General features: G+C 40.3%; 1 protein-coding gene across 3 annotated transcripts in view; it reads left to right on the top strand.

The window, feature by feature from the left end:
• Positions 1–25,904, top strand: part of ctnnd2a (catenin (cadherin-associated protein), delta 2a) — a 192,047-nt gene that overhangs the window by 69,448 nt on the left and 96,695 nt on the right. For all 3 annotated transcript variants that reach the window (XM_035619639.2, XM_035619638.2, XM_035619637.2), the window contains exons 4-9: positions 15,746–15,780; positions 16,174–16,278; positions 20,053–20,225; positions 24,608–24,662; positions 25,140–25,353; positions 25,731–25,848. In XM_035619639.2, coding sequence (XP_035475532.2) covers positions 15,746–15,780; positions 16,174–16,278; positions 20,053–20,225; positions 24,608–24,662; positions 25,140–25,353; positions 25,731–25,848 — 700 coding nt within the window. The remainder of the gene's footprint in view (positions 1–15,745; positions 15,781–16,173; positions 16,279–20,052; positions 20,226–24,607; positions 24,663–25,139; positions 25,354–25,730; positions 25,849–25,904) is intronic.

The raw sequence follows: 25,904 nt of genomic DNA, 5'->3' as shown, positions 1-25,904 counted from the left end.
GTGTGTGTTCTTTGGCAGCCGCTGTGAGCCTGCGTGTCCTTAGTTGAGTTCCGGTCGAAAAAGCAATTTGGTCATCTCCACGGACTCCTCCTCCGAGCAGAGGACCCTAAGAATTGCCTGACTGCGGTGCAGAAACCCAGGGCATTACTGACTAACATCTGTTCACACTGTGAGCTGTTGGCATGCGACACAACACTTTACAAGGAGGGAACACACGCTGGCACACACATACACCCACATGCAAACACGTAGACTCCGAGCACCATGGCGAGACTAATTTATCATTTTTCTAACATTAGTGGTAAGTGGCAGCCAGTGGGAAACGTTTGCTCCTGGTGTCTTTTCCGCCTGACTGGCTGTGCTGTTCAAGCTTTCAGCGCTCTTCTAAAGGAATAGAGCGCTGAATTTAAGGTTGATGTGTTTCAATTAGTTTAACCTATTTCTGAACATTATGAGGATGCCAGAACACCAAATCATGTAAATATAGGATTTGGAAATTACATTGTATAGGTGATCTAGTTGCATAACTCTTTCCTGCAAGGGAGATTTTCACCAACCAGCTGTGTATGTAGAAGAACATGATTTCACTACAGATTAAGAGTTGATATATCAGTCAAGACTGGAAGGAGTAAGCTAATGGAGACGCCCAAGTTGTTGATTCAATGTTAGATTTCATAGATGCGTCGATAAAACTTTCAAGCTTCAGTGTTAGCAATGTCAGTTTACCGACGTTTTCTACGCATACATTTCCTGGATGTTCCTCCTCAAAAACATTTGATCTCGCTCAGCTATTCAAGTCCAAAACAAAACGGAAATTATTTTATAAACCTGTACGCCTTATCCAGTGACACTTAACTTTAAGTTGTCTCTTTCGAATTTTTAAGCAGTAATAAAATAAATGGTGATAAATGGATTATAATGTGGTGTATTCAGCTATTCAATACAAGTGTTTATTAAGTATTTGTTAACAATTTTAAGTTTTCCTGTAATTGATATGATTGCAGTTTTCATATATTGCCTGTTTATGTAATAAATAATCCATATAAAATAATGCAGATAAATGCACTATTTCTTGTCAGATCATTTAGGTTCCCCCGTCTTTTGTCTGCTTTGCAGTGACCTTGCCGGACACTCGGGGACACGTTATTGGAACATTAAACTGTTGGGAAAATAAACGGCTGTCTACTGAGCTAATCGTGACTTGGGGCATAAGATTATCAAGGCCATACATGAGATGTCACGTAGGCTTATGGATAGCTAAATTAAATTATGTTGTTGTCGTATTCCCCTGGCGAAAAGCACACATGCAGTCCCAGCAGAATGCCTTGTAAAGTTATGAAGTATTTATGTATATATTATGTAACAGATGACCGAATGTGGATATTACAGTGATCTGTTTTGCTTTTTGAACATATAATCCATAGTGAGAAAAAGATGGAGAGAGTGGTTGTTGTAAAGTCATGCCATTAAATAAAAAAGATATAGCACATGCAAGTCTATTATAATTTGCCAATTATTGGAAGGTCATGTCAGATAACAGGATTCTGAGACGAAGGTAGGCCAGTCATCAGTTCGTATGTAGCTGACAATGGAGGTTGAGCGAAACAAATGCGGTTTCTAAGTGAGTGCTTTGTTGTGCTTCATGGAGTTATTAGCATTTAGTAGAGAGAAATGGGAGTATGAATGCTGAGGGTGGTGAAAAGCATTGCCGAAAGAGAGAGGAAGAAAGGAGGAAGGAAGGAGAGAGAGAGAGAGGAGGAAAGAGACAGAGAATGAGAGAGATGGCAAATAAATAGCTTTCATTACCCCGTGGCAGCTACAGAATAGGTTCATTGATTTATTATCTAACATTTTTTTCTGTTCTCTCTCTCTCTCCTCTCTTCTCTCAGTCTTTTGCTTCTCATTGTCTTATTTTCTCTCACGTTTGTCTTTCTCTTGCTTCACACATCTCTCTCTATCCTCTCTAGTGTTCTTCCTTATGTTTAACGCATTTTATTTTCCTTTACTCGATTATCACTGTGCTAATAAACTGAATCGATTCTCTCTGTGTGTGTGTGTGTGTGTGTGTGTGTGTGTGTGTGTGTGTGTGTGTGTGTGTGTGTGTGTGTGTGTGTGTGTGTGTGTGTGTGTGTGTGTGTGTGTGTGTGTGTGTGTGTGTGTGTGTGTGTGTGTGTGTGTGTGTGTGTGTGTGTGTGTGTGTGTGTGTGTGAAGTTCATGTCTTGAGGCAGTGACAGCTTTCTGATTGTGTTGTTCGGGCTTTAACATCTGCCCAAAGACCCCTGGGGAAGGTCAGCGAAAGGTAAATCCCAGGTATCCAAGAGAGGTGTATGTGTATGCAGACACACGCACAAATGTTTTACCTGCTGTGTGTTCGTGGCCTGTCTCAGAGCCTGTATTCGACTATTCATTCTAATCAATCTGTGACATTTAGTTCCACACCAGCTGGGACTAGAGCCACTCTCTCTGCCCTCGACTTTTCTCAGGAACAAAAAGACTTTCTAGACTATAAAGTTGTCCTACCCCGAGGAGCAGACATTCACACCACTAGTATGGGCTTCGTCTTCACACACTTTAGAGTTGATCATAGCAACTAATAGACCCCAGGCACACAGGGAGTTCAAGAAACATTTGGAGAAAGTCCCCTGCTTGTCTGGCATTGAATCATGTTTTGTCGAACTTGCTCCAGCTTCTCTTCTCTTCAACAGAATGAATGTCTATAGCTGTGCTTCTCCATTGGGCTTCAATTAGTAGCACTTGACCTGAGGATTGCGATATACATTTGTTACGGTTCATCCAGTGGGTAAGTCAAGTAGCTGGACCAAATTTTCATTGTGTAGTTTAAACAATTTTCATCATGCTGCACTGTATGAACTGTATATTCTAAATGTTTTTGCACTTGAACGTGAAATGGCTTTACAGACACACAGTACACAAAGAGGTGATTTCTGTATTTTTTATATAGGATTTAATTTATTGGGCAGGTGCATCACATTGGACAGCTTTTAGACTCCATAACGCAGATATCATTTTATGGCTTCTTCTGTTCCTGACCACCTTCCAGTATTTGCCCCAACTAAAATACTGCCCAATTACTTTCCTTTATCTGACTATAGCCCACTCTCGCCCTCTGCGTTGGGTGATAATAGAGGGATCCATCACACCATTAGCTGCAGGCGTTTTTATAAGCTCAGCAAAATGCTGCATAGAGAGAACTCAAATTATAGGCCACTGCATTATACCTCAAAATACATCATGTGTTTGTGTGTGTATCCGTGTGAGTGATGATGATACCACAAGTCATGCTACTTTCTAATGACTGATGATGCATTTCTAAGAGGAGACGAGAATAATGGTGGCAGGTGGCGACATCTCTCACACCGCTTTCGTCGCCACTGTATCTTTCTGTCGGCCTCTCACGCTGTTGTTTCATCTCTCCCGCACATCTATTTGTCTTTGCTCCTAAATTACTTCCTTGCTTTTTTTGAATATCAGTGTGTGGATCTTTTCACATTGCACTGTATATGAAGAAACCCTATTTCTGCCATTAGCGGCCAGGTTGACTGGTATTTAAATAAAAAAAGTTCAGTTATGTAGGGATAGTTAAACACGTTGGTGTGTGTCTCTGTGCGTCCGTCCCTCCGTCCGTCCGTCTGTCCGTGTCCTCATGCTGAGGTGAATCGGGTGTGTTTGGTTCATTAAACATGCAAATGCATGCTTATCTTCCCTCAACACCAGATAGTGGGGAGTATAGATAAGAACCAATGAGACCATGCCAGAGTGGCAGACGGGGAGAAAAACCCCAGTGTGTGACATAAAGAAACGGAGACAAAAACACTGAGACAAACCATAGACAAACAGGAAGAGCTGAAAAATTAAAAAAATGAAAGCTCAAGAAAGAGACTGATCCCAAAAACCAAGGTGTGGGCTGAGAGCAGAGGGAAAAGGAGGAGAGGCAGAAAGAGACAAAGGAAAAATCTAATTATGAACAAATGCTGTGGAACGTGATGACACCGAACGGCTATTTGAACATGTGTAATTAGTTTGTTTTGACAAGAAAAAACCTTTGACTCAACTTTAAAATACAAGGTGGCAAGGAATTTCCACCTGAATAAATGGCTTTCTCTCGGCATCAACAAATTATGTTGGACCGACATCTTGCATTTGAGTTGAATCAGTTATTTAGAGTTGATTCAACTTATTTGTTGTGTCCAACTTAATTTTACTGTAAAATTTAGACTACCATGTTAAATTGATCCATGCAGCCCCAAAAAGGTTGGCCTAAGATAATTGCTTCATGATGAAAAAAAGCCATTCAATCATATCAATGGTAATAATTTAAAATGCTCTGTTGCTCTGTTATGCGTTGTAGTTAGCCCAAATAATTACTCAGTTAACATTTCGGTGCTCCTGTTACATGTTGCCTGTAAAGTACAGTAGTATCTTGGCACCATGGGCGTAACATGATTAGTGATGTAAATTAGTTTTCATGAGTGAAACATTTAAAGTCATTTTTACATTTCTGTCGACTCAGGACAGTTTCCTAAATATGAATATCTTCTGGTGTCTTCATCCTTCTATGAAAGTAAAGTGAACATCTCTGGGTTGTGGACTGTTGCTCAGGAGGTTGAGGTGAGAGATACGATAAGAGAGTTGACGCACCCCAGAGATTCTTTGAAAGAACATTTAGGGTAAAAGACCATGCAGCTAAAAGATGAATGCAGAGGCACTAATGAAGATATTTGTCCCCGTGCAAATGAACGTGACCATTGTCAAACAAGACTTGGCTGCTTTTATAGAAGGAAAAATCTCACCTTCACATGTACAGTCTGTCTACAGTAGCTATGAGAGAGAGGAAGACAGTGACACCGAGAGAGCGAGCAGGAGAGAAAGAATATGAGTTTGTCCTCTTCAGGCACAATACCCTGAGGCCAAAGGAATCAATGCCTGGAGCAGTTTGAGGAGAGGGTTTTCACTGTTGGAGTGGAGGCTACGTGGGTGATGTGTTCCACCGATGGAATGTTTTGGTGTCTATTTGTGTGCACACAATGCCGCCTGGCCTCTACACAAATTCGAGTTCTCGACTTTATCTTTGTCAACACTTTGTCATTAATACATAACGACAATGTAAAGGGGACAAAAATCTACCAAAAGGCAAACCGTCAGTTTAGACTCCAAGCCTTTATTCAGCCGTTTTACCTCTGGTGCCTACATGCATAAGAAAAGCCTTGTGCAGTTTGAAAACCACACAAAAAGACAGGACACATGATTGATTTGATTCATTAACTGCAACACAAAGCAGTGTGTGCGCTATACTGTGCTCTGCTGAACAAAGCATCATATTCCCACAAAGACTTCATAGAGGATTTAGAAGACAAGGAGCAAGCAAGTTTATTTCCTGTGGGCCAGGGATTGCATGTGGGGGGCAGAATCCTCCCAAGAGCCATAACTGGATGCTTTGATTACACTTTCCATTGTGACTTTCATCACCTGCTCCGGATGCTTCTAAATCGATTTTTGTTTTGCATTGTAACCCAATGAGTCAGACGGTCTCCTCTGCGGTGAGAGTCACTCGATGATTCAAACCTGATGGAATCTAGGTCACATTTTGTGGAAAGTCCTAGTTTTCAGATTCCACCTCATGAGCAGTGCACAGAGGTGGGCTTTCCCGGTATGAAATAAAGGACAATGATAAACAATATCATTATCAAATTTTCTTTTTCTAAATTGATGGCCTCAATTTTTTAACATATTGGTTAAATTGAAGGGACCTTTACCACTAAAAATAGAGGTAGCCATCCTCTCCAGGATATTTTTTGTAAACAGAAATTTTGAAATCAGTAAATTGTACATTGGACATGGAGGTGTTGTGATTGAGGACCATACTCTTGGCATTCAAGGGACTGTTCACTGTTTCAACATGTACTGGAAATTGTTACTCTCTATGTACACCAGCAGTGTGGAAGGCACATTACATTCATTGTCCTTCACTGCCACCGCCATTATTCTTTTCTCATAATGGTAAGAAAAGAAGGAAATCATTTTTGGATGAGAAATTCAGGACTGGCATAAATAACACTGGGAAGAATTATTTTTTTCTTCTTTGAAAAAGTTTTCGAGTCACAACTATTTGTTTTCTGTTGCTGCCGTGGAAGAGAGACCTGGACTGAATCAGAATCTTCACCCTCACTAAATCCTCACGATAGCTGTTTTTTCTGCAATCAATATACTGATTGCAGAAAATGTAGCCCTGAAATTTACCTTTATTTGTTATTGCAAACTGTATTTTTTTTCCCTTTCTTTCATGCATGCAGCAAATACCCATTTCAAATTTCAGGAATCAGATTAGAACCATCAATCATCAAAGGAATTCATGCAAAATCAATGGCTGGTTGTTAGTTTTATGTGCGCGTGTACTAATACATAAACAGACCAAACACACAGGGAAATATCAACCTTCACGTTGACATATTTTCCTCACACAAGCTTCATATTTTACCCAATCATGATATCATATATTTACATCTTTTTTGTGTCTCTATTTTCAAGATGTTTTGCCAATGTTGACCTCAACACTTTTCATGCCAATTGATGAAAGCCTGTAAAATGACGATGGTTAACAACTTTGCAAAGCTAACAGGCACAAAGAGAGACAGTAAAATTACTCACGAGTTAGCTGCACCCTGCTGTAGCCAGATGGCGCGTGCGTGTGTGCGCGTGTGCGTGCGTGCGCGCTGGCTCTAGGAGTCACTGCAGACCAGACATGGTGATATATAGTGATAGCCAGGCCAGCCAGCTCCTCTCCTACCAGTTAATTAAAACCTCAGCCCCAGGGCCCCAGTTCATGTCACATTACATCATTCATCAATCAATCACACGTACCTTATGCATGTATAAAGTCCTACATACTAAATGTGTGCGTTCATGTAAGCTATGTGAACAGCCTTGTTATTGTTTACACACACACACGCACGCACGCACGCACGCACGCACGCACACACACACACACACACACACACACACACACACACACACACACACACACACACACACACACACACACACACACACACACACACACACACACACACACACACAGACAGACAGACAGACAGACAGACAGACAGACAGACAGACAGACAGACCATGTTCTTTGTGTAATAGCTCATGAATATTATTTGCTTCCACTTTAAAGACAGATGTCAGCTTGTTAGCGGGACTTTAGTTATCGACTACAGCATTAATTACAAGACGGGTGTGTGAAACAGATGAGTAATAGTGTCCAGCAAGGCATTACTATACTTGACCATGACCACATTATTGTTTTCAGACACAATTTGTCTGACTTTGAGGGAATTTGTCAAATTAGACATTTCTTCTAAAAAATTCGAACATGTTGACATGAGTGACCAGAAGAAACGCCAGAGGAAAGTTCAAAACGGGACAGGGATACAAAGCTTTCTGTACTCTGTCACAGTGTTCATGTCCATTCCAATGTAAATTACTAGACAAGAGGCAAATTTGAAAGGTGTTGATTCAATTTATTTGTTCTTCACGCATGGCCAGTTACATATTTGCACCGAATTAGTGTCGTCGAACACTTTCTTGGTTAATATTTATTGAATATTGTGCAAATTTGAGTTAAGTCTTCTAAGTTTCTCTGTGTGCTTGTGTTTTTTTTATGTAATAACTATCCCACTCTTCAAGCTGTCTGCCCTGAATCATGAATATTGACAGAATAATCCTCATGCAGAGCCATTATGCTGATCAAACTGTCAAGCAGCAGGGCAGTTCCTATGCCGCGTAAGATTACACGTGTGTGTGTGTGTGTGTGTGTGTGTGTGTGTGTGTGTGTGTGTGTGTGTGTGTGTGTGTGTGTGTGTGTGTGTGTGTGTGTGTGTGTGTGTGTGTGTGTGTGTGTGTGTGTGTGTGTGTGTGTGTGTGTGTGTGTGTGTGTGTGTGTGTGTTTTTTGTGCGTGTGTGTCTACTGGGTATTGGTAATTGGACTCATGGGGGCCTCAAAGAGAGAGATGGTGTAAGGCGAGTAACCTCTTCCCCCTTGCATGCTCGCTCTCTCGCGCACACACACACACACACACACACACTCATTTTGGCTTTCATATATGACATGCAATAACATATACAACACTTTGAAGTTCCTCCAAACAATGGTTTTGAACAAAAATGTGTCCACACAACCTTAGAAAGACACGGACACACACACACAATGATATATCCCTCCACTGGAGTGGAAGCTGCTGAGAGTGACTCTGTGACTCCCTCTAAATCATTGGTTAGATTATCCTCTGGGGAATGAGTGATTGCTGCTGACTTCAGCCAAAGCTCTGAGGTGTCCTATGACATCTCACTGCTGCCCCTGTGTGTGACATTGCGTGTGTCTGTGTCATATTTATGTGTGCATACGGGTTTCACTGTGCATGACGGGGCACACAAGATTACAATTTTTTTAGCAGACAAGATACAGTCTATGACTGGCAATCATGGTGTTGCCCGCTGGCGTAAATGTATACACTCAGAGAACGAATTATATATCTTTTGATTCCTCTTCAAAAAGTGAATGGTTAGAACGGCCATAAAAATATAAAAGCTGAAAAATCTGGGAAAGTGTTCTATCACTCCATGACAACAATATGACCAAGATGGACATGTTTCTTCTAAATCAGCTTTTTTCTTTTGAAATGTTGATCACAACACTGCAGAAATTTTAAAGGGAAAATTAATTTTGGAATGTAAAATAGGAAAAAAAAGAGTAGTTTTAAAAATATGTCCACGTGGAATACTCTCACTGGGTGAAGCTAAACAGTTTCTGAATGCGAGCCAGCAGCACAGTTCACAATTTGGCCAAATGTTTTCACTTTGGCCTCTGTAATCTCCGTTAATGTTTGGCCAATAAGTTTCTCTTTCAGTAATACGGTGGTGTGTGAACACACTTATTAGGGTCAATATCACGTTGGATTTTAGTATTTTCTTTTCAATCTCCTAATCTCCAACTGGAAACATTTGAAAATGCATTTTTCTGTGGGAAAACAGTTTCCTCATAACACCACTGGAACCTCTATCAACCATGTTTGAACCTGTGATTTGTATCACCGCCGCTGTGATACACACTCACTGCTGATTTCTTGTCTGGGAGCCAACTGTTTTCCGAATTTAGTTGCAATTTGGGGCCAGCAGTTTGCTGATGCATCATTTGTTCTTTTGACTTTTATTCGCTGCTGTACAGTACTTATTGATCTGTGGTATTATTATTCATGTTTACATTTTTATTTGTATGGTTATATTACTGCTACTGTGTCACATGCTATTATGATTCAGTCAAGAAGGCCTTAATGGAGACAACACTGCATATTGTCCAATTAATATGGCTGATGTTTAATATTCTCTTGATGTTTTTTGTTAGTGTTAATCCAGTAGTGTTGGGTGCTCGCGGGGGACTCGGAGAGTCTGTCCCTGGTGTATGAAAGCAGCTTCCAGATAGTAAATGGTTGCATTATTATTACTATATAGTATTTTCTCAATTTGCTAAATGTATGCTAAGCACATGCATGGTATGCATGTACATTTTATATGGCCCCTGGGTCCCCGCATCATCTTCAGTGCAATCTACAAGTTCTCTTAACAGTGCATATACGAAAAAGTTATGCACAAACCAACACCCATAAACCAGCTCAATAATATCTCAAGTTATCCTAAAGTAATGAAAATGTTAGTATAAAGTGTGTGTGCGCGCGTGCGTGCGTGCGTGCGTGCGTGCGTGGCAGCCACAATAATGCAGGGCACACCTGGTGTCAAGCCACCCGTCCCTGGTGAATTATACATGCGGGTATTCTGTCATTTATCTGTGCTGGTGCAAAACAGTGATACCCCACCTATCATAATTACTATAATAGCTTGGCGATTTTGACACAGACAGCAGATGTTTCTGAGCTGATATAAAGCAACCAGCAGGTGATGCTCACAGTGGAGCCCCACAAATGTGCATGTGTGTGCACATACAAGTAATTGAATGAATGTGTGTGAGAGCCTGCATGCACACACGTACATGATCAAATAAATCAGAATGTACCTTTGTTTCATTGTGTGTATGTCTGTACTTTACAGGGGGGAGTTTGAGGATATTTCCACTACAGGAAGTTGTTTACTGCTGTTTAATGTTGTAAAAATTAATTTCCTGAAAGGAAACAAAAGGGCCTCAGTGGACACACATTGAATTAACACTTAGACACAGTCCAACTGCAGGATGGGGAGGTCCAGTCCAGTCAAGATTTACTTTATCCTCTGGGTGTTTTACACTTTTACTGACAACTTAGAGCATACAGGGTTGTGTGATTGCATCTCGTTGTTCATAATGACCGTTTATTTTTTGTCTGTTGATTGATTTAGTCTTTCTACAGATATAAATACAAGAAATGCTTTGTTTGTGTGTGCATCACGTGTTAAGTTAGAATAAGGCTCTTACATGCATAAATGCACATATACAGATTTACAAATAAATGCAAAATAATAAACACATGCACACACACTCAAAGATAACTGGTAGGCTAAACAGCTGCATGTGAGTGTGCAGGACCTGAAAGAGGATGAGTGGAAGGGGTGAAATCTGTAGCGAGTCGAACTGTTCCCCTTTTTCTTTTTTGGTTTTGTTTTGTAGAAAGTGGGGTTTTTGCTGTCAGTCGTCGGGCATTGGAAGTCATTTCTACGAACACTTTCACTAGACAATTCTCTTCCAGCATCTGTCTTTCAGCTGTCACATTCACAAAGGTTTGTCCCCAGCCTTGTTGTGAGAACAAAAGGCCTTTTGAATAGAGTATCAGAGACTTTGCACACACAGACACACACACACACACACACACACACACACACACACACACACACACACTGTAGACAAAGTTGACAAGTCATACATGCATCCACATAAACAAAAGCACATTGTGCTTTTCAGCCTCAATGTTTTGGTATATTTTTTGTGTTAGTCTGAGTCATCTGTGTGATTGTAGTTTCTTGTGGATTTTATTCTTTTTATTCTCATTGTCATTTCGCCCACTTCCAACACAAGGCAATTTAGAATCTCTCTACCTCCCTCTCTCGCGCACACACACATGCAGACACACACCCCGCCCCCACACCCTGTACACAGAATAATAGACCACTCGAGATTGACAGATTACCGTTATAGTGTCTCAATGTCATGCTGATGATGACGAGGTGCAAAACTGCTGTTAAGACATCCATCGGTGGGTCAGTTTGTGTCCACTGGAACAGTTGTTACCAAACCAGCTCGATGCCTAAGAATAACAACACCAATTTGCCCCTTAAATTTGCAATCACAGTTAAGAATCAGCCATGTCACATGGAAGTGTGAAAGTTTGATGTGGAGGCTCATCAAACTGCCACACTACCATTATCTGTTTCTAGACTGTCCTTCAGTCCACATTGGAAGACATTGTGAGCGTTGCCGTCAGTATTGTAGGTCAGTCATGCAAGTCCATGCATGTCAATCCACATGAATATTCAACAAAAATTTTGGTTGTTTGTTTGTGAACGCTTTGCTTAACCCACAGAAATCCACAAATAAGTAGAAATTGATAAGTTGATTACAGTTAGCCAATGCTTTTCAGTCACATAAGAAACTAGAATGGAACTCAGTATAGTGCGTACCTCCAAACAAAGCCAAACAATCCTTCACTTCTGTTGATTGTGATCTTTAGGCCCATCAAGATCCAGAGGTCCAATAATTAAAGCATTCCTGTACTGGCCCCGATTAATGGGACCCACACCAAAATGTAATGGATTCTTCCCTGTCCCATGCCCCATCCTTTCTCTGCATTTGGTTAATATCTGCTGAGTACTTTTTGCATAATCTTGCCAATAATAACAAATAATCAGACAATGGCGAAAACTACTGTTACCTCTTTCAGAGAAGACATATCCACCATTTAGATATACGGTACAGACAAAGGTACACTTTGATGATTGTTTTAGATTTTATTTGTTAATTTATATTACCTATTTAGTGCCTTGTCAGTGTCCTTTGCATGCTAGATGAGTATGATATAGTGTATGGATGCTGATATAAAAAATATCTGTACAGCCTCTCACATTGCCCACAGTTTGTCAGCACTTTTCAGTGTGATAAATGAAATTATGCCAGTATATTGCATGTCAGTGTTACTTATTTCTGGGTGGATGGATAATTTTTTACTCATCATCACATCAGTATGAGCAGATTTTTAAAATCACTTTTTCATTATATGTTTAAAACTGAAATGCTGCAAAAGTGTCTTTGTTCAAATCCTCTGATGATTCTCTGCGAGTGACCTTTTGCTCTGTCAATCCTTTGTGATTCATAGATGACAAACAAAGTCTTAAAGAGGATCGACAACACGCCTCCACTCGCTCCGTGTGAATTCTTTGGATGAAGACTCCTCTATTCACACTTGGGATCAATCAGACATTATCCGGTTCAACTGAGTCAGTTTGCATTCACTCAGACAGCTCCACTGGTTTGTTTAGATGAGTGCAGGGTTGCAGTGAATGCGTGAAAGCAGCTTACAAAAATGCAGTTTTTAGTGTTTTTAGTGATTTGGTGACCTATGGAAATGCAACAAGATGGAAGTGCATTAGTCTGTTGTTGCTGATCTTTACAGCTCATCAACACTTTGGCAATGAAGGAAACATTTAATTGTTTTCTCCAACAACCCATGCCATTTTTCTCTAACTTTGGCTCAAATGGCCACATGGCTACATATACAGTATGTTTTTCGGGGGAGACGGATTCATTGAACCTTGTTCCAAGCTAATTAGTACTTTCAGTTTATAGTGTAATGAAAATGACCAATTAAATAGACTGGACTTCTTTGTAATGACCAACCTATTTTTTCCTTTTTATTCCAGCCCCAATGAACAGCAGTTGTTAAGACAACTGACATTTTACAAATCTTGGAAAACAGGGAAGGAGTCAGTTAGGAAGGGGATAATCTCCTCGGCTAGAGGACTTGGGCTCATGCTGCCATATGCAAGGATTTCCATTGTGCTTGTTGAACAGTCCTCAAACAAGACTCTGAGTACCACATGGAGATCAAGTAGCACCATTTTATTCCTACTCATGAATTATTCTTGGTGCTCATATTTGTTCCTTTTCAGTCTATTCTCAGTGTCCCTGGGTCAGATACAAAATAGAAAAATATAGAGAAAAGTTATCCTCAAGGTGAATTTAGTTTTGTTCCTCTGTATCCTTTCCAAAGGGTGTTGCTCTTCAGTGTGTTGTATTAAATCAGACATGCAGGTTCCTTGTCATTTTCTGTCCAAAGGCACATAGATCCTTCCCACTTAACTTAATTTGCTAGCTATTCACAGAAAATTGTAATTAATAGATTATTTTTGTAGGCTACATGTTTGTGATTGCTAAACTGAGTTTGCGAGTTATGATTGCATGTGGATTTCATCGGAACGGTAGAGGACACTGTTGACAGTGGAGTTGTGAAGCGAAAACGTCTCTCACTGTTTAAAGAGACACACTGCCTTGCTGGATGTAGTGTTGTGGTGTTGCTGGCGAGAATGGGCGATCTTGCGGAATAATGTTTATTAAATGTCTCTCTCCATCAGCTCTCTTGAGTGTATCCTGCAAAGTTCTCTCTCCCTGTGTTTTGCCTTTCTCTCTCTAACTACACTTCAACACATTGACACTACTGTTACACTGTTGGATTTCCTTACGGCACAGTTACCCATCATGTGGTCTCATTCTTTTTTAGTATCCTTTTTAGTGTGTTGGTGTTTGTGTGTAATGCCATTTTTACCTACTGTACGCTAAAACACTCTGAATGAACCAAATTTAGATTTTACCAATGTCATTTCCACCTGCATGTTGGCAATATTTCCCAAAAGTTAAGAATTTACTGGTGCTTGTGGTTGGCAATGTGCTCATGCAATTCAAAGGGGGAGTTTGCAACCCAGGTTATATTCTGTACGGTCTATTTTCTGGAAGCCATCTGTGGGTGCTAGCTCGGCGGTTGCACACAGCGAGACCTATAGCCCCCACTTGGCTACTAGAGTACATAAATCAGACAGGTGTTCAGACTGGCCGAAATATATTTATTTGAAAAGAGTTGAATAAGGCGTTCTAATGAAGATTAAGGTCTATCTTTCCACTTCAACCATTTAAGAGGATTTCTGACCAGAACTAAATGTTCAGTTACCATCTAAGTGTCTGGGAGGGAACTTACTATCCTAAAGCAGTGGAGCAATGGTTAGCCTTACGATGATGAATTTTAACCTACAAAGATTTGTTAATCATAATCCAAATTCATATTCAGACAGTTGAAGTAATCCACAAAAGGAATTTTAAATTTAAGGATTTTAAACTTCTTTGCTGGTCCGATCGTTTGATCAGATGATCCTTAGATCATAATTCCACATATCTGACCTTCAGGCTTTTGCTGCCCACATAATGATGGTGTTCATTTGCATAGCAAGCTTTTTTTTATTTATTTATTTAAAGATTTAAACAAACCTGTACTACCCTCATTCAGTCCCAGCTGGAGAGTTATTGTTATGTTAAAAAAGTGACCAGTTGAATGTAGTACCATCATTACAAAAGACAAACACACAACATGGACATATATTGCAAATTTTGCCACTTAGCTTTCAGCTTTATTACATGAATTCTACAATAACCTATTTTCACAAAGCATTGCATTTTTGTTGCCTAATTTAATTAGAAGAAATCCTGAAATAAGAAGAAACAAGCAAAGTGCTGAACAAGATATATTAAGTGCAGCTGAAAGGTAACTGGTAGTCCCTGCTGTACAAGTCAGTCACAGTATTCTAGAAAAGTAAACATAATCTATGCTTGATTCATGTGCATTTATCCATTCAATTATATTAATTTGTAATTGATCTGACTTTTTTTCCTGAATTCATGCTTGTTCGTTCTGTAGTGCTGCTCTGGTGCATCACACTACTTCAGAAATGTAGGAAAAGCTGCATCTTCCCAGGCCAGAAATAACGGCTTTTATGTTTAAACTCCAATCTGATTCAAATAGTCCAATCAATCTATGAAAGCTATTTAGAAAATGCCAGACTCTGGAAGACCAATACTCAGATTTCATCGTCATCATCATCATCATCGTCATCTCAAATAGACAGATAAACACATGTAAAATAATTAATTCACCCCCACAGATCATACTCATACCTGTTCACACATGAGGGCTTCCAAGCACTTTAAACACAAATTGTGAGATGACACCAAAAATCCCACAAGCACAAACTGACAGACATTCAAGTAGAAAGTCGGGGAGTGGAATACCAAGCAGTCATAATGGAACAACAGAGTAATAAGCCAGGTATCCAGACAGCCAGACTAATCGTGTAGATGAAGTCAGATGAGAGAGTCTATATGTATCATTTAGTCTGTCTGTGTCTGTATTGATCACACAGCTGGTGGCTCAATACTGTTCTTTCACTTTCTTCTTGCCCGTCTGTTTCCCGCCACCTTGCTTGAGAATAGAAGAAGAAACTGCTCTAAAGTTAAAATGACATTTGAGTTTTACTATTGTTCCCATTAGTTAGTGTCTTATGTATTTTTTTATATATATTTTTTTTATATATATTTAAATATATTTAAAATCCTACAACTGTATTTTATGTTCTTATTGTTGTCCCCGTATTCATTTTAATATTATTCTGATTCTTATTATAATTATTTACTGTGTCCTTCTTTTGCAGTTCGACAGATGAGCAATTTCGCTGGAACGCTCAAGGTAATGTCCACCATTTGTACACACACAAACACATGCGCTTGCTGCTCAGCCATGCATGTAAAAGTATTGTTGCATAAACGAACTGCTCAAACCTTTCATTGCTGTTAATTATTTAAAGGTTTATATACGGACACCTAACATTCAATCCACTACACTTTTTGACGACTTCATTTACAGTCAGGCAGCTCCCAGGGCAGACTTATCAGGGTCCTTTCAGCATATAATCAAAGTGTCCTACAGTTCATAACCAAGACATAATGTGTGTAGTTTTATGGACTGTGAGAGTAGAGAATTGAAGTTCCAGTCCAGAGAGATCTCGTTCATCTCTCTCTGCTTCCTTCCCTCATTTTCTGATCTCTCTCTCTCTCTCTCTCCTTGTTTTCTCTTTCACAGCCGATGGACACAAGGATATTGAGGATGAGCTGACCACAGGTTTGGAGTTGGTGGATTCCTGCATTCGCTCTCTTCAGGAATCAGGAATACTTGACAGCGGAGAACGTAAGTATACTTATTGACTTCATCTTTATGTTTATTCAAATTTGCCGTTGAATCTGTTGGATCTGTAGACAGGAAATTAGAACTTTGGTAAAGGGACAGTAAGCGATTTTGGAGAAAGCTTATCTCACTCCTTATTGTTGTAACTAACAATTCAACAACTAGCGGACCGTGACGTAATATTCGCTGATTTTTAGAAAAAGTGTATTGGATTAAAATCGCTTACTGGCCTTTCAACATGACCTGATTATGGTCAGCTTAACTAAAGCAGGCACTTCAGAAAATGTAAAGAAAACATGTCACTGCTTTAAAATGAATACAAATCTTTCATTGTGTTGTTTTCATGCACAGTAACACTTTAAAAAGACGTTCTTGCTAAAAAATCATGCACACCAGTGGTTGGTTTAAATAAAAAATTAGTATGTTGTGTATTTTTTTGTAATAATTTTGTTCTGGTGAAAGCAAAGGAGAAAATGTGCTCGTATTATTCCCTTAGGCCATTAAATATCTGGCCCTGTGTTATCCCCGTGTTTATATTGAGCTCCCACTCAGATTTCATTTCTACTTACAGTAAGCAATTTGAGTCAAGGGGGAGTTTTGTTCCAGATCAGATATTATCCAGACGGTTAGATAAAGAATACTGTAAAATGTGAATATGTTCCTTAAACACAAAATATTAGAGAAATGCATGGTGTCGTTTGGCACTGACAGTTTAACAAAGTTGATTAATCAAAACAGCTGACTCCAAAACTTTAAGGCCTTATTCATTAGTAGAAGAACATTTGCCCCGTTTCCAGCAGCTTTTCCACCTTGTGAGCTTTTTATTCTGATAAACAAGTTCAATCGATGATGGAGAGGCGGGTTATATAAGAGGTCTCACTAAATGTGCTTGGCATTTTCTTTGCAGGTCATTGGTTGTGGAACACTGCGTTCCTATTTTACTTATTGTCTGCTGACCTTTTTGATATTAGCTGATATTGTTGTAATGGATGGCATTTGAAGAGAAGGCACAGCACATTCATATGGGAGGAGTATACTCACATAAAATCAACTCTACTGTGTGTAATTTTGGCTTTACAGACCCAGAAAAAATATGAATTTATAAACACACGTCTTGTGTATGTAAGATGACAGGAGGATAAGCTGGAGAGGATAAAAATGGAATATTTACCTTAAAATTGCTGTAGCTGCTTGCATTGATAAGAAGCAGGTTGCATGTACACGTAGAGCAGCTGGGAAGACATGTCGGATAATTGGATTCCTTCTTATTTGGAGGAAATCCCTGAGTCTTTGTCCAAATGCCTTATCTGAGTTCAGATAGATAGCACTTTCATTGTGATCACTCCTATTGTAGCTGTTTCATCCCCAGCAGAGAGAGAGTGTGTGTGTGTGTGTGTGTGTGTGTGTGTGTGTGTGTGTGTGTGTGTGTGTGTGTGTGTGTGTGTGTGTGTGTGTGTGTGTGTGTGTGTGTGTGTGTGTGTGTGTGTGTGTGTGTGTGTGTGTGTGTGTGTGTGTGTGTGTGTGTGTGTTTTCAGTGAAAGGCTGCACAAAAGAAACTTGTTGCTTTCAGCTGACACTGTTATTGCTTATGTGTCACAGAAAAGCTACACACATTTATTCACATAATTAATTTTAGTGAGACACACAAGCTCTTTAAAAGTTAATGTCATGAAATGAAATTCACTTCACAAAGCAATTACAGCAGGGCTTTAATATATTTTGCTTTGTCCCCAGTTGGGAAGAAGTAGATTTTGGAGTCAGCAGTTATGGTTACGCAGATTGGGTTAAGGTTAGGACCAGGGGTAAAGGTTGGGTTCTTATTTGGGTAAGCCTCCAGGACATGTGGACACAATGTGAGTCTGAAGCTGTTTTCAGACATGCAAAAATGACCAGAAAATTGTGGAGTTTGCCGTTCACATATGATGAACTCAGCAGGAGATTGTCAGAGTCAAACGCGTTTGCAACACCAGGCAAATCTCCGGAAAATTCAGTTGCGTCTGTGTAGAGCATGCAGGAGGCAGGACATGATGATAATTCTACTGCAGGAAGCAGAGTTACTGTTGACAGTCATCAACACCTTTACTCGCTCGCTGTGAATTCTTCTGATATTTTCCTTCTGTGTTCTAAAATTCATCTTTCATTTGAGAACTGAGACTCAACAGACACAAAAAGGAAGTAAAGCCCTAATAGTGACAGTGTTTTTCATTTCACCCTCTCATACATACACACAAACAGCACACACACACTTGCATTGCATTACTTATAGCACCTACATGATGTTGTATCACACATGAAAAACACATTAAGCGTTTCTTATTGAACAAACGTATATCTTCCCTATTATCTGCCCAAACACACTTTACATCACACGTATGAACATTGAAACAAACCTATACAGTTTTTGTCACAATACAACAAATACCAAGGGTGAGTGATGATAACTTTGGGAGCTCCCACTCAGTACATGTAACACAAAGTGCTGTTTAATAATTCATAAAAAGCTCTGAATGAATGGAGATGAGAGTAGACAAGTCTTTTGTGAAGAGGAGAAGCAGAGGAGTTGGTCTTGGTTCACATCGCAGAGATGGATAGGGAGAAAGGATTCTGAGGAAGAGAGAGCGGGAGGAGTAAGCAAATAGATGTAGAAGAATAATAATAAGGCCCTTTGTTATTTTGGGTATGAAATAACAAGTCAGTGAGCTCTTTGGAAGACACTTGTTGTAGATTATATAAGAATATATTCATGATATTTAAACATTTGAAATCAGGAAAAGTAAGGAAAGGGAGAGATCCTTGTTTGGCTTCCTTGCACTATACATATATAATAACATACATTTCCTATACTAGAAATGTGTATTCAGAGGGGGAGAGAGGGTAAAAAATTTAAGGGTCAATAAATATATTGGTCACAATTCTAAATAAATAAAGGTGTGGAGCCTCTACTAATAACTTAAAAGGTCAGAAGTTAACATTGCAAATATGCGAGCGATGCGTCCACGGTTATTTTCAAATAGTATCCAGTGCACACTTTTGTTAATCTGGGGAATTGTATGATTAAATTTTACCATGTTGAACTGATTTGATTCAATGAATATTATTCCCCCTAGTGTGTGTGTGCTTTGTGTGTGTGGGATATTACAGATCATTCCCAGAACCGGTTCATATACTGTAGCTGTAATGGTGGCGCTGCTGTTACTTGAGAAACTGGCATGTATGAAGCCACATTCCAACATCCTGCAGAGCAACAACATAAATGAAGCAATTTTTAAGGTTTCATTCCAAAGCAGAACTTACTTTTATCTTACACAAGGGCTCAAGTGAAGTTTTCCTCAACCTGACACGTGAGAAAACGAAAATGATCATGTTTGGGGGAGTAAAGTTTCAAGTTGTTAGGTGTTCCCATCTATTACGACTTTCTTATTTTCAGCCCTCCTCCTCCCATCCTCTCCATCTCACTGCTCCTCCTCCTCCTCCCATTCTCTCTGTTCCTCTGTTTCTCTTTCCCTCTGCTAATAAATTATGTATGCCATCGCCAACTCACGGAGTGCTGCACTGCTGCACTATCTGCTCTAAATTGCTGCTCTCTCTCTTCCCCATTTCACTCTTCACCTTTCAATCTCTCCTCTTCGTGCCTCCTCTCTTTCTCACTCTTAATCTGTCTCTCCTCTCTCTCTCTTTACGCACACACACACACACACACACACGCACAAACTCAACTCAACCCCCCCCCCCACTCCCCACCACCCAACCATTCACCACTCCTGTCTCTCTCGGTAGGACCGGCTCTTCTTTCCCAGAGTTCCTTGCAGCTCAACTCCACCCCGGAGGCTTCGCTCCAGTACTCTGCCAGCTACCATAGCAACCAGACCCTCGCCCTTAGCGACAGCATCTCCGCAGCAACTCCTCAGCGCAGCGGGCACGTTGGAGGAGCTGTGCACAGCTACAACCAGGTAGGAAAGACTTGCTGTACAAAGCTGATAATGAGGATGCCAAATCATTTCATAATTGACATGAGATGATTCTGACTGCGAACGCAACTCACCTGAAGTGAGTTCTCCTCAGTTTATAAGTACAACTGCATTGCATTTATTATTCATTGAAAGCATTCAGATCTTTGAGGAGCAGCATAGTGTTTAGATAGACTGTGTTTGATAATTTCATATTCCTTGCTGCTTTGACTCCTCGTCCAAAACTCAGTGAAAATCACCTTTCTTTTTCCCTCTACCCCCTTTTTCCCCCCATGCGCTGACTTGCATAGCACATCATCATCTACGTTTATTCGACATCACATCTGGGTCCGTTACACATATTTATTCAGAATACCGTTTCATTAGCCTTGACTGAAGTGGTTTGAATCCAGTCACTGCGACTGGCTTCTCATGCAATCCAAAGCGTTCTGTCTGTTTATTGGAGGAAATGGGAGACAGGGCTTAGACAAATTCCTTAACGCTGTTTAGTTAGAGGAAGTTAATCATATTTTCTTTGACCGAAATGAGGAGACTATTAATTGGACATGGAGATATCAACAGCAATATCTATCTTTTAAGAACTTGGGAAACACGGCTAGTTAGAGACAAGTCACTTATTAATCCCAGCTGTGTGCTGATGAAGAGAGAAACCCCGCAACACACACACACACACACACACACACACACACACACACACACACACACACACACACACACACTGATTCAGAGAATCCCACTCCTTCCCTTTGATAAATAAGAAATACAGGAGGAAAAGAAAAATAGAAAAATACAGTATATTGATAGACATATAGATGGAGGGAATATCTTTCTGTAGTCAGAATTATATATTTCTTGTCCTTGCATCGCAGTGTCCCTGTCCTCTTTTCCCCTCCCTCTCTCTCTCTCTCTCTCTCTCTCTCTCTCTCTGTCCTCTGTCTGTCTGTCTGTCTGTCTGTCTGTCTGTCTGTGTGTGTGTGTGTGTGTGTGTGTGTGTGTGTGTGTGTGTGTGTGTGTGTGTGTGTGTGTGTGTGTGTGTGTGTGTGTGTGTGTGTGTGTGTGTGTGTGTGTGTGTGTGTGTGTGTGTGTGTGTGTGTGTGTGTGTGTGTGTGTGTTTTCTTGCTCTTTCCTCTGATGTCTTTGGCTTGTCAGTGTAATGGGGCCAGTGTTGTCAGCAGAGCTTGTTGCCCATGATTTGGTTTACACGTTGCCAGTGTTGCTACTGTAGATCGGTAACATGCATCTGAGGAGCAGATAGCACGTACATTTATACATTTGCAGTACATGCATGTTTTTTTTTACAGACTTTTGCACTTGGGGGCACATGTGTGCGTATACACATGGAGGGTGTGTCAGTGTACGTCTTTTTTTTCCAAGTTTTTGCAAGTGACAGTTTCAGGGACAGTGAGAGAGAAAATGAAATGTCTGGCATGCTGCTGCTCTTCTGTAGGGTATTTATAACCCTGAGAGGCCCTGCTTTAATAATGCATGGATACATGGCACCTCAAACATCCCAGTGTTTTACTGGAGAAAAAATCAGCAACACCACGAGATGACAGAGTGCGATCGAGAAAGTGCTCTCCCTCACACAGCGTGTTGGGCTTTCCATCTATGAGTTTACTCGGCCAACAACTCATCTATACTCATCATTTATTTACCCGGTAAATCAGCCATCCATATCCATCAATCCATCTATCTATCTATATATCTATATATCCATCCATCCATCTTTCTGTCTATCCATTCACTTGTTCATTCCATGACATCCATGCACCTCTTTATCAGTCTGAAGCCCATTTCAGCCTCACTTTAAATCTTGATGACTGTAGCACAGCTGCAGTGTTGAACAAGCAGGCGACATAAACCATCAACAGGGATCCCAAAGTCCGTTTTGTGGCCTGCATCTTATTAGCCTTAGATATCTCACTACTAAACTAACACAGGGAACTTGTATAGAATATGCTGGTGGTGCTTACTTTTAAGTAGTGACTGACATTCTCTTTCTGCCTATTTATGGACACTTACTGATCTACTACAATATCCTTATATCCATAATGCACTCAAACACACACAGAGGAAGTCACATTGTACACATAAAGCATTAAAATGTGCACATGGATTCCATTACCACCTTAAATCTTCAAGCTTTCTTTTTAAAGACTGAAACTTATTGCAGTAATCCATGGTAAGATGCTGGTTCCAGCTATAGAAAAGACTGATATATTATCTGGGATATTATGGTAAAGTTAGGCACTTAAACACATAATCCCATCGATGTTGTTTGTTTTTGAAGTCTGTTGTCGTGCATGTGAGACTGAATTCGAGCAGAATATACTTTGCAACTGAGATTGCTGTTGTAGAAATTTGTATTATGTTGAATTAAAGTCATGGAAATGTAATCATCTTAATGAGTATCTGTCTGTACACATTTTTATAACAGGGCTATTTTGTAGGAAACAGGAGAGGCGTGAGGCGTGTTTCTAAGACAGGACTATTCAGTAGCAAGCGAATAAATGGTCCGTACTCCACACCAATTCTAAATAAGACCTGAACTGAATTTATTGTTATCAGTTTCTCTTAATTTAGTCTTTTTCCATTTATGACTTCATGAACACAGATTTTACATATATGTGCAGAAACATGTGTAAAAACGTGTGTTAAGAACATGTTTGAAGATATGAGGGCACCGTAGCTTACTGTATATTGCATTATACTGTATACCTGCTCCTTATTTAAAGGTTTTCTATTCTTTCAGTCCTTATCAGAGTCTGTCTGCCCTCATAAAGTGTGTGTTAGATTGTTTTTAGAAAGAGACTGGTAATCCACTCAGCCAGAGAGAAAACCGTTTCCATGATCCCTGTACGAACATTGGCATCGCCAAACCAAAGGCCTGTTGGTTTCAGCAGACACACTTTGATGAAAAATATAGCCAGAGACTGTCATTGAGACCATAATAGGAGACTGTGTGGCTAAATTTATCAGGGAAGGTTTGCAGAGATTTTTGCCAATGTATTTCTACACAATTGTACAGCTGCAAATACTCACACCTGATAACTGACCAACTAAAACATAATTCCAGATTATTCATGGGTGTGTTTGTATGTTGCGAGGCAGTATGTTGTCATCATACATTTTGACAGTGTGTGCTCACATAAATGGGTGCATGTGTTTGAGCGTGTTTCTAGGTGTACTAGATACAGATACAGACATAAGAATAAAAGACAAACATGGTAATAAACATGTGTCATGTGATAGACATTCGAAAAATGTAAATGTTGAAAATCTAAGAATATATGAAAAAAGCTTGTTTAGAGCCAAAAACACAGAAGGTTTTAGTGTAACTACTGTATATGCAACGATGGGGTGCTCAGCTCTTCAAAGGTGACTCAGTGACAGTGTTTTTGCATAATCTGGGCCTCACACAGCTGCAGCCATGTCAGTCTAGTAATAATGTATGTTAATCACCTTCAAAGCTTTAAACATTGTGGCTCGGTGAAGCACTAGCTAAGGAGGTCTAAGGAGAATATGTTAGGATGGACCAGCATGTGATGTGTGGTGAAGAGGCCTCTCACACTTGGCCTCACAGACTTGCAGGTTCCAGTGTGAGAGGATTTCATCACATTTGGCTTCCAAAGCTGTAGGTATCAGGACCGTGAGCGAAAACATGCATTTCTTTCGACTGTCTTTGTTTAGAGTTTGCTCAAAATAACAAGATGATATCCGCTTATCCTTTGAGAGTTGCGTAGGGGTCGGGTGCAAATCCCAGCTGACATTGGGCGAAAGCCTGGGTTTACCCTGGATAGGTTGCCAGTCTATCACAGAGCCGACATACAAAAAGTCTCTAATTAACATAACCTGGACTGTGGGAGAAGAAAAAAAAACACGCAGGCACAGAGAGAACATGCAATCTCCACACACAAAGTATAATAGATAATGATGGATTTGTTATGACATATTATAAAGATTTAGACATGAATATATGGATTGTGTAATGCTTTGATCGATTTGGAGTAGCTGTTGCAACAAGGCTTTATGAGAAATTATTTCAGTCAGCTGAGCTCTGTGGACTACATGGTCTGCTTCTGTGAGTGTTTGAATCACCCCTCTGTTTTCTATGGGGACTTCATTACTAGCTGTTCTAGGTTCATTTGGGATCCTCAAAGGCTTGACTGAACTCATTGTGCATAAAAGTTTTTGATGGCCGCTGCTCTTTATTCTCTTTCATCCCATTTTTCTTAACTCGCTCTGTCTTTCCGTCATCACAACGTCTCCCTCCCCCACTAATCACCCGCTCCATTTGTCCCGTCTTCACTGTCATTGTGGCTCTTCTTCACTCACTTGCCCCGTGTTGTCCTTTTTGCCCTCAGGTGACATCTAGTCGTGCAGCCCAGCAACAACAATCACAAACCGGGGCCGGATCAGGTAAGAACTCACCTCCCCTGCTCTCCCCTTCTCCCCCCCCTCTCTCTTTCACTTTGTGGCTATGCATTTTCTTTATAATAAATTAATCTGACGTAGTATGAAGCTCTGTGGATTCACCAAGATGACATTTGGAGACAATGATTGATATGTTTGAAAATTGGAATGAAAAATTGTTTTCAGGGCCTGCAGTATGTATAAGGTTCTCACGTTAGTACAGTATTATTCCACCATAAATTATGAACAAGCTTTATTAACTCCCATCTCTGGAGCCTCCTATATATTTTATGCTTTTGTAAACCTGCCCTCATCCAAACCTGTATCTTTTTACACATTTTCCTCTCCCTCGTACACACTAAAAAATATCAGCCCTTTGGCTCCATGCAGCTGTACTCCAAATGATTAGTATCACAATATTCTCATTCATTCTTCTGCTTCCCATGTTTATTTATTTTTTTTCCACTTTCCCTTGCACTCCAGGTATCTACTACTCCAGCTCCACCTTGCCTGCCCAGCGTGTCAGTTCTCCTCTGTCTGGAGGAGGAGGCGGCTCAGGGTCCGGTTCCCCTAGTAAGCTCCAGCGCCTGGGATCAGCCTCTGAGTCAGCGGGCTACTCTACCACTCAGCGCCTGCCTTCCTCTTCCTCCTCCCCCAGCAAACATTCCTCTGCTAATCGACTGGCCAAGTCATACAGGTATAGAGCCACAGTGGCTGTGACACTGATATTGATTTTGATGTATTGCTGTTCCCACTGATGTATAATAGAGTCTGATGTGTTTGAAGGTGGATAAAGGGGGAGGCAGATGAAAGATTCACTGTATTTACACATCAGTCATGCTTGAGAGAAAGGTAAATAGTTGATGATAGGATACAGTAGAATAGAATAGGAAAACTGCCTTTGAAGTTCACTGGCATGCAGTGTACAGTATGTACTGCACATCACACACATATGTATAACATGATAGAGGAATGATGTCATTTTTTTGTGTTTGAAATGGAATTAATCATTTTCGAGTCAAGTCATTATTTCTCAGACAAATAATTATGTTGCTTTTCCCATTTGTCTTCCAGCACCACAGCTGCTGTGACAACAGCAGGAGGGGCGGGGTCTCCCCTGAGGGTGGCATCTCCACCCAACTCTACAGCAGCAGGGGGAGGGGCCAGCTCATCATCGTCCCCACTTCACCAGGTAGAGGATGTTTTACGGTCTGAAGATATGGCCATGTATGAATAGAAATGTATTTT

The sequence above is a fragment of the Scophthalmus maximus genome, chromosome 21 (assembly GCF_022379125.1).
Source record: "Scophthalmus maximus strain ysfricsl-2021 chromosome 21, ASM2237912v1, whole genome shotgun sequence".
NCBI lineage: Eukaryota > Metazoa > Chordata > Actinopteri > Pleuronectiformes > Scophthalmidae > Scophthalmus > Scophthalmus maximus.
The sequence above is the reverse complement of the archived record's forward strand: the minus strand, read 5'-3'. Positions and strand labels throughout refer to the sequence as shown.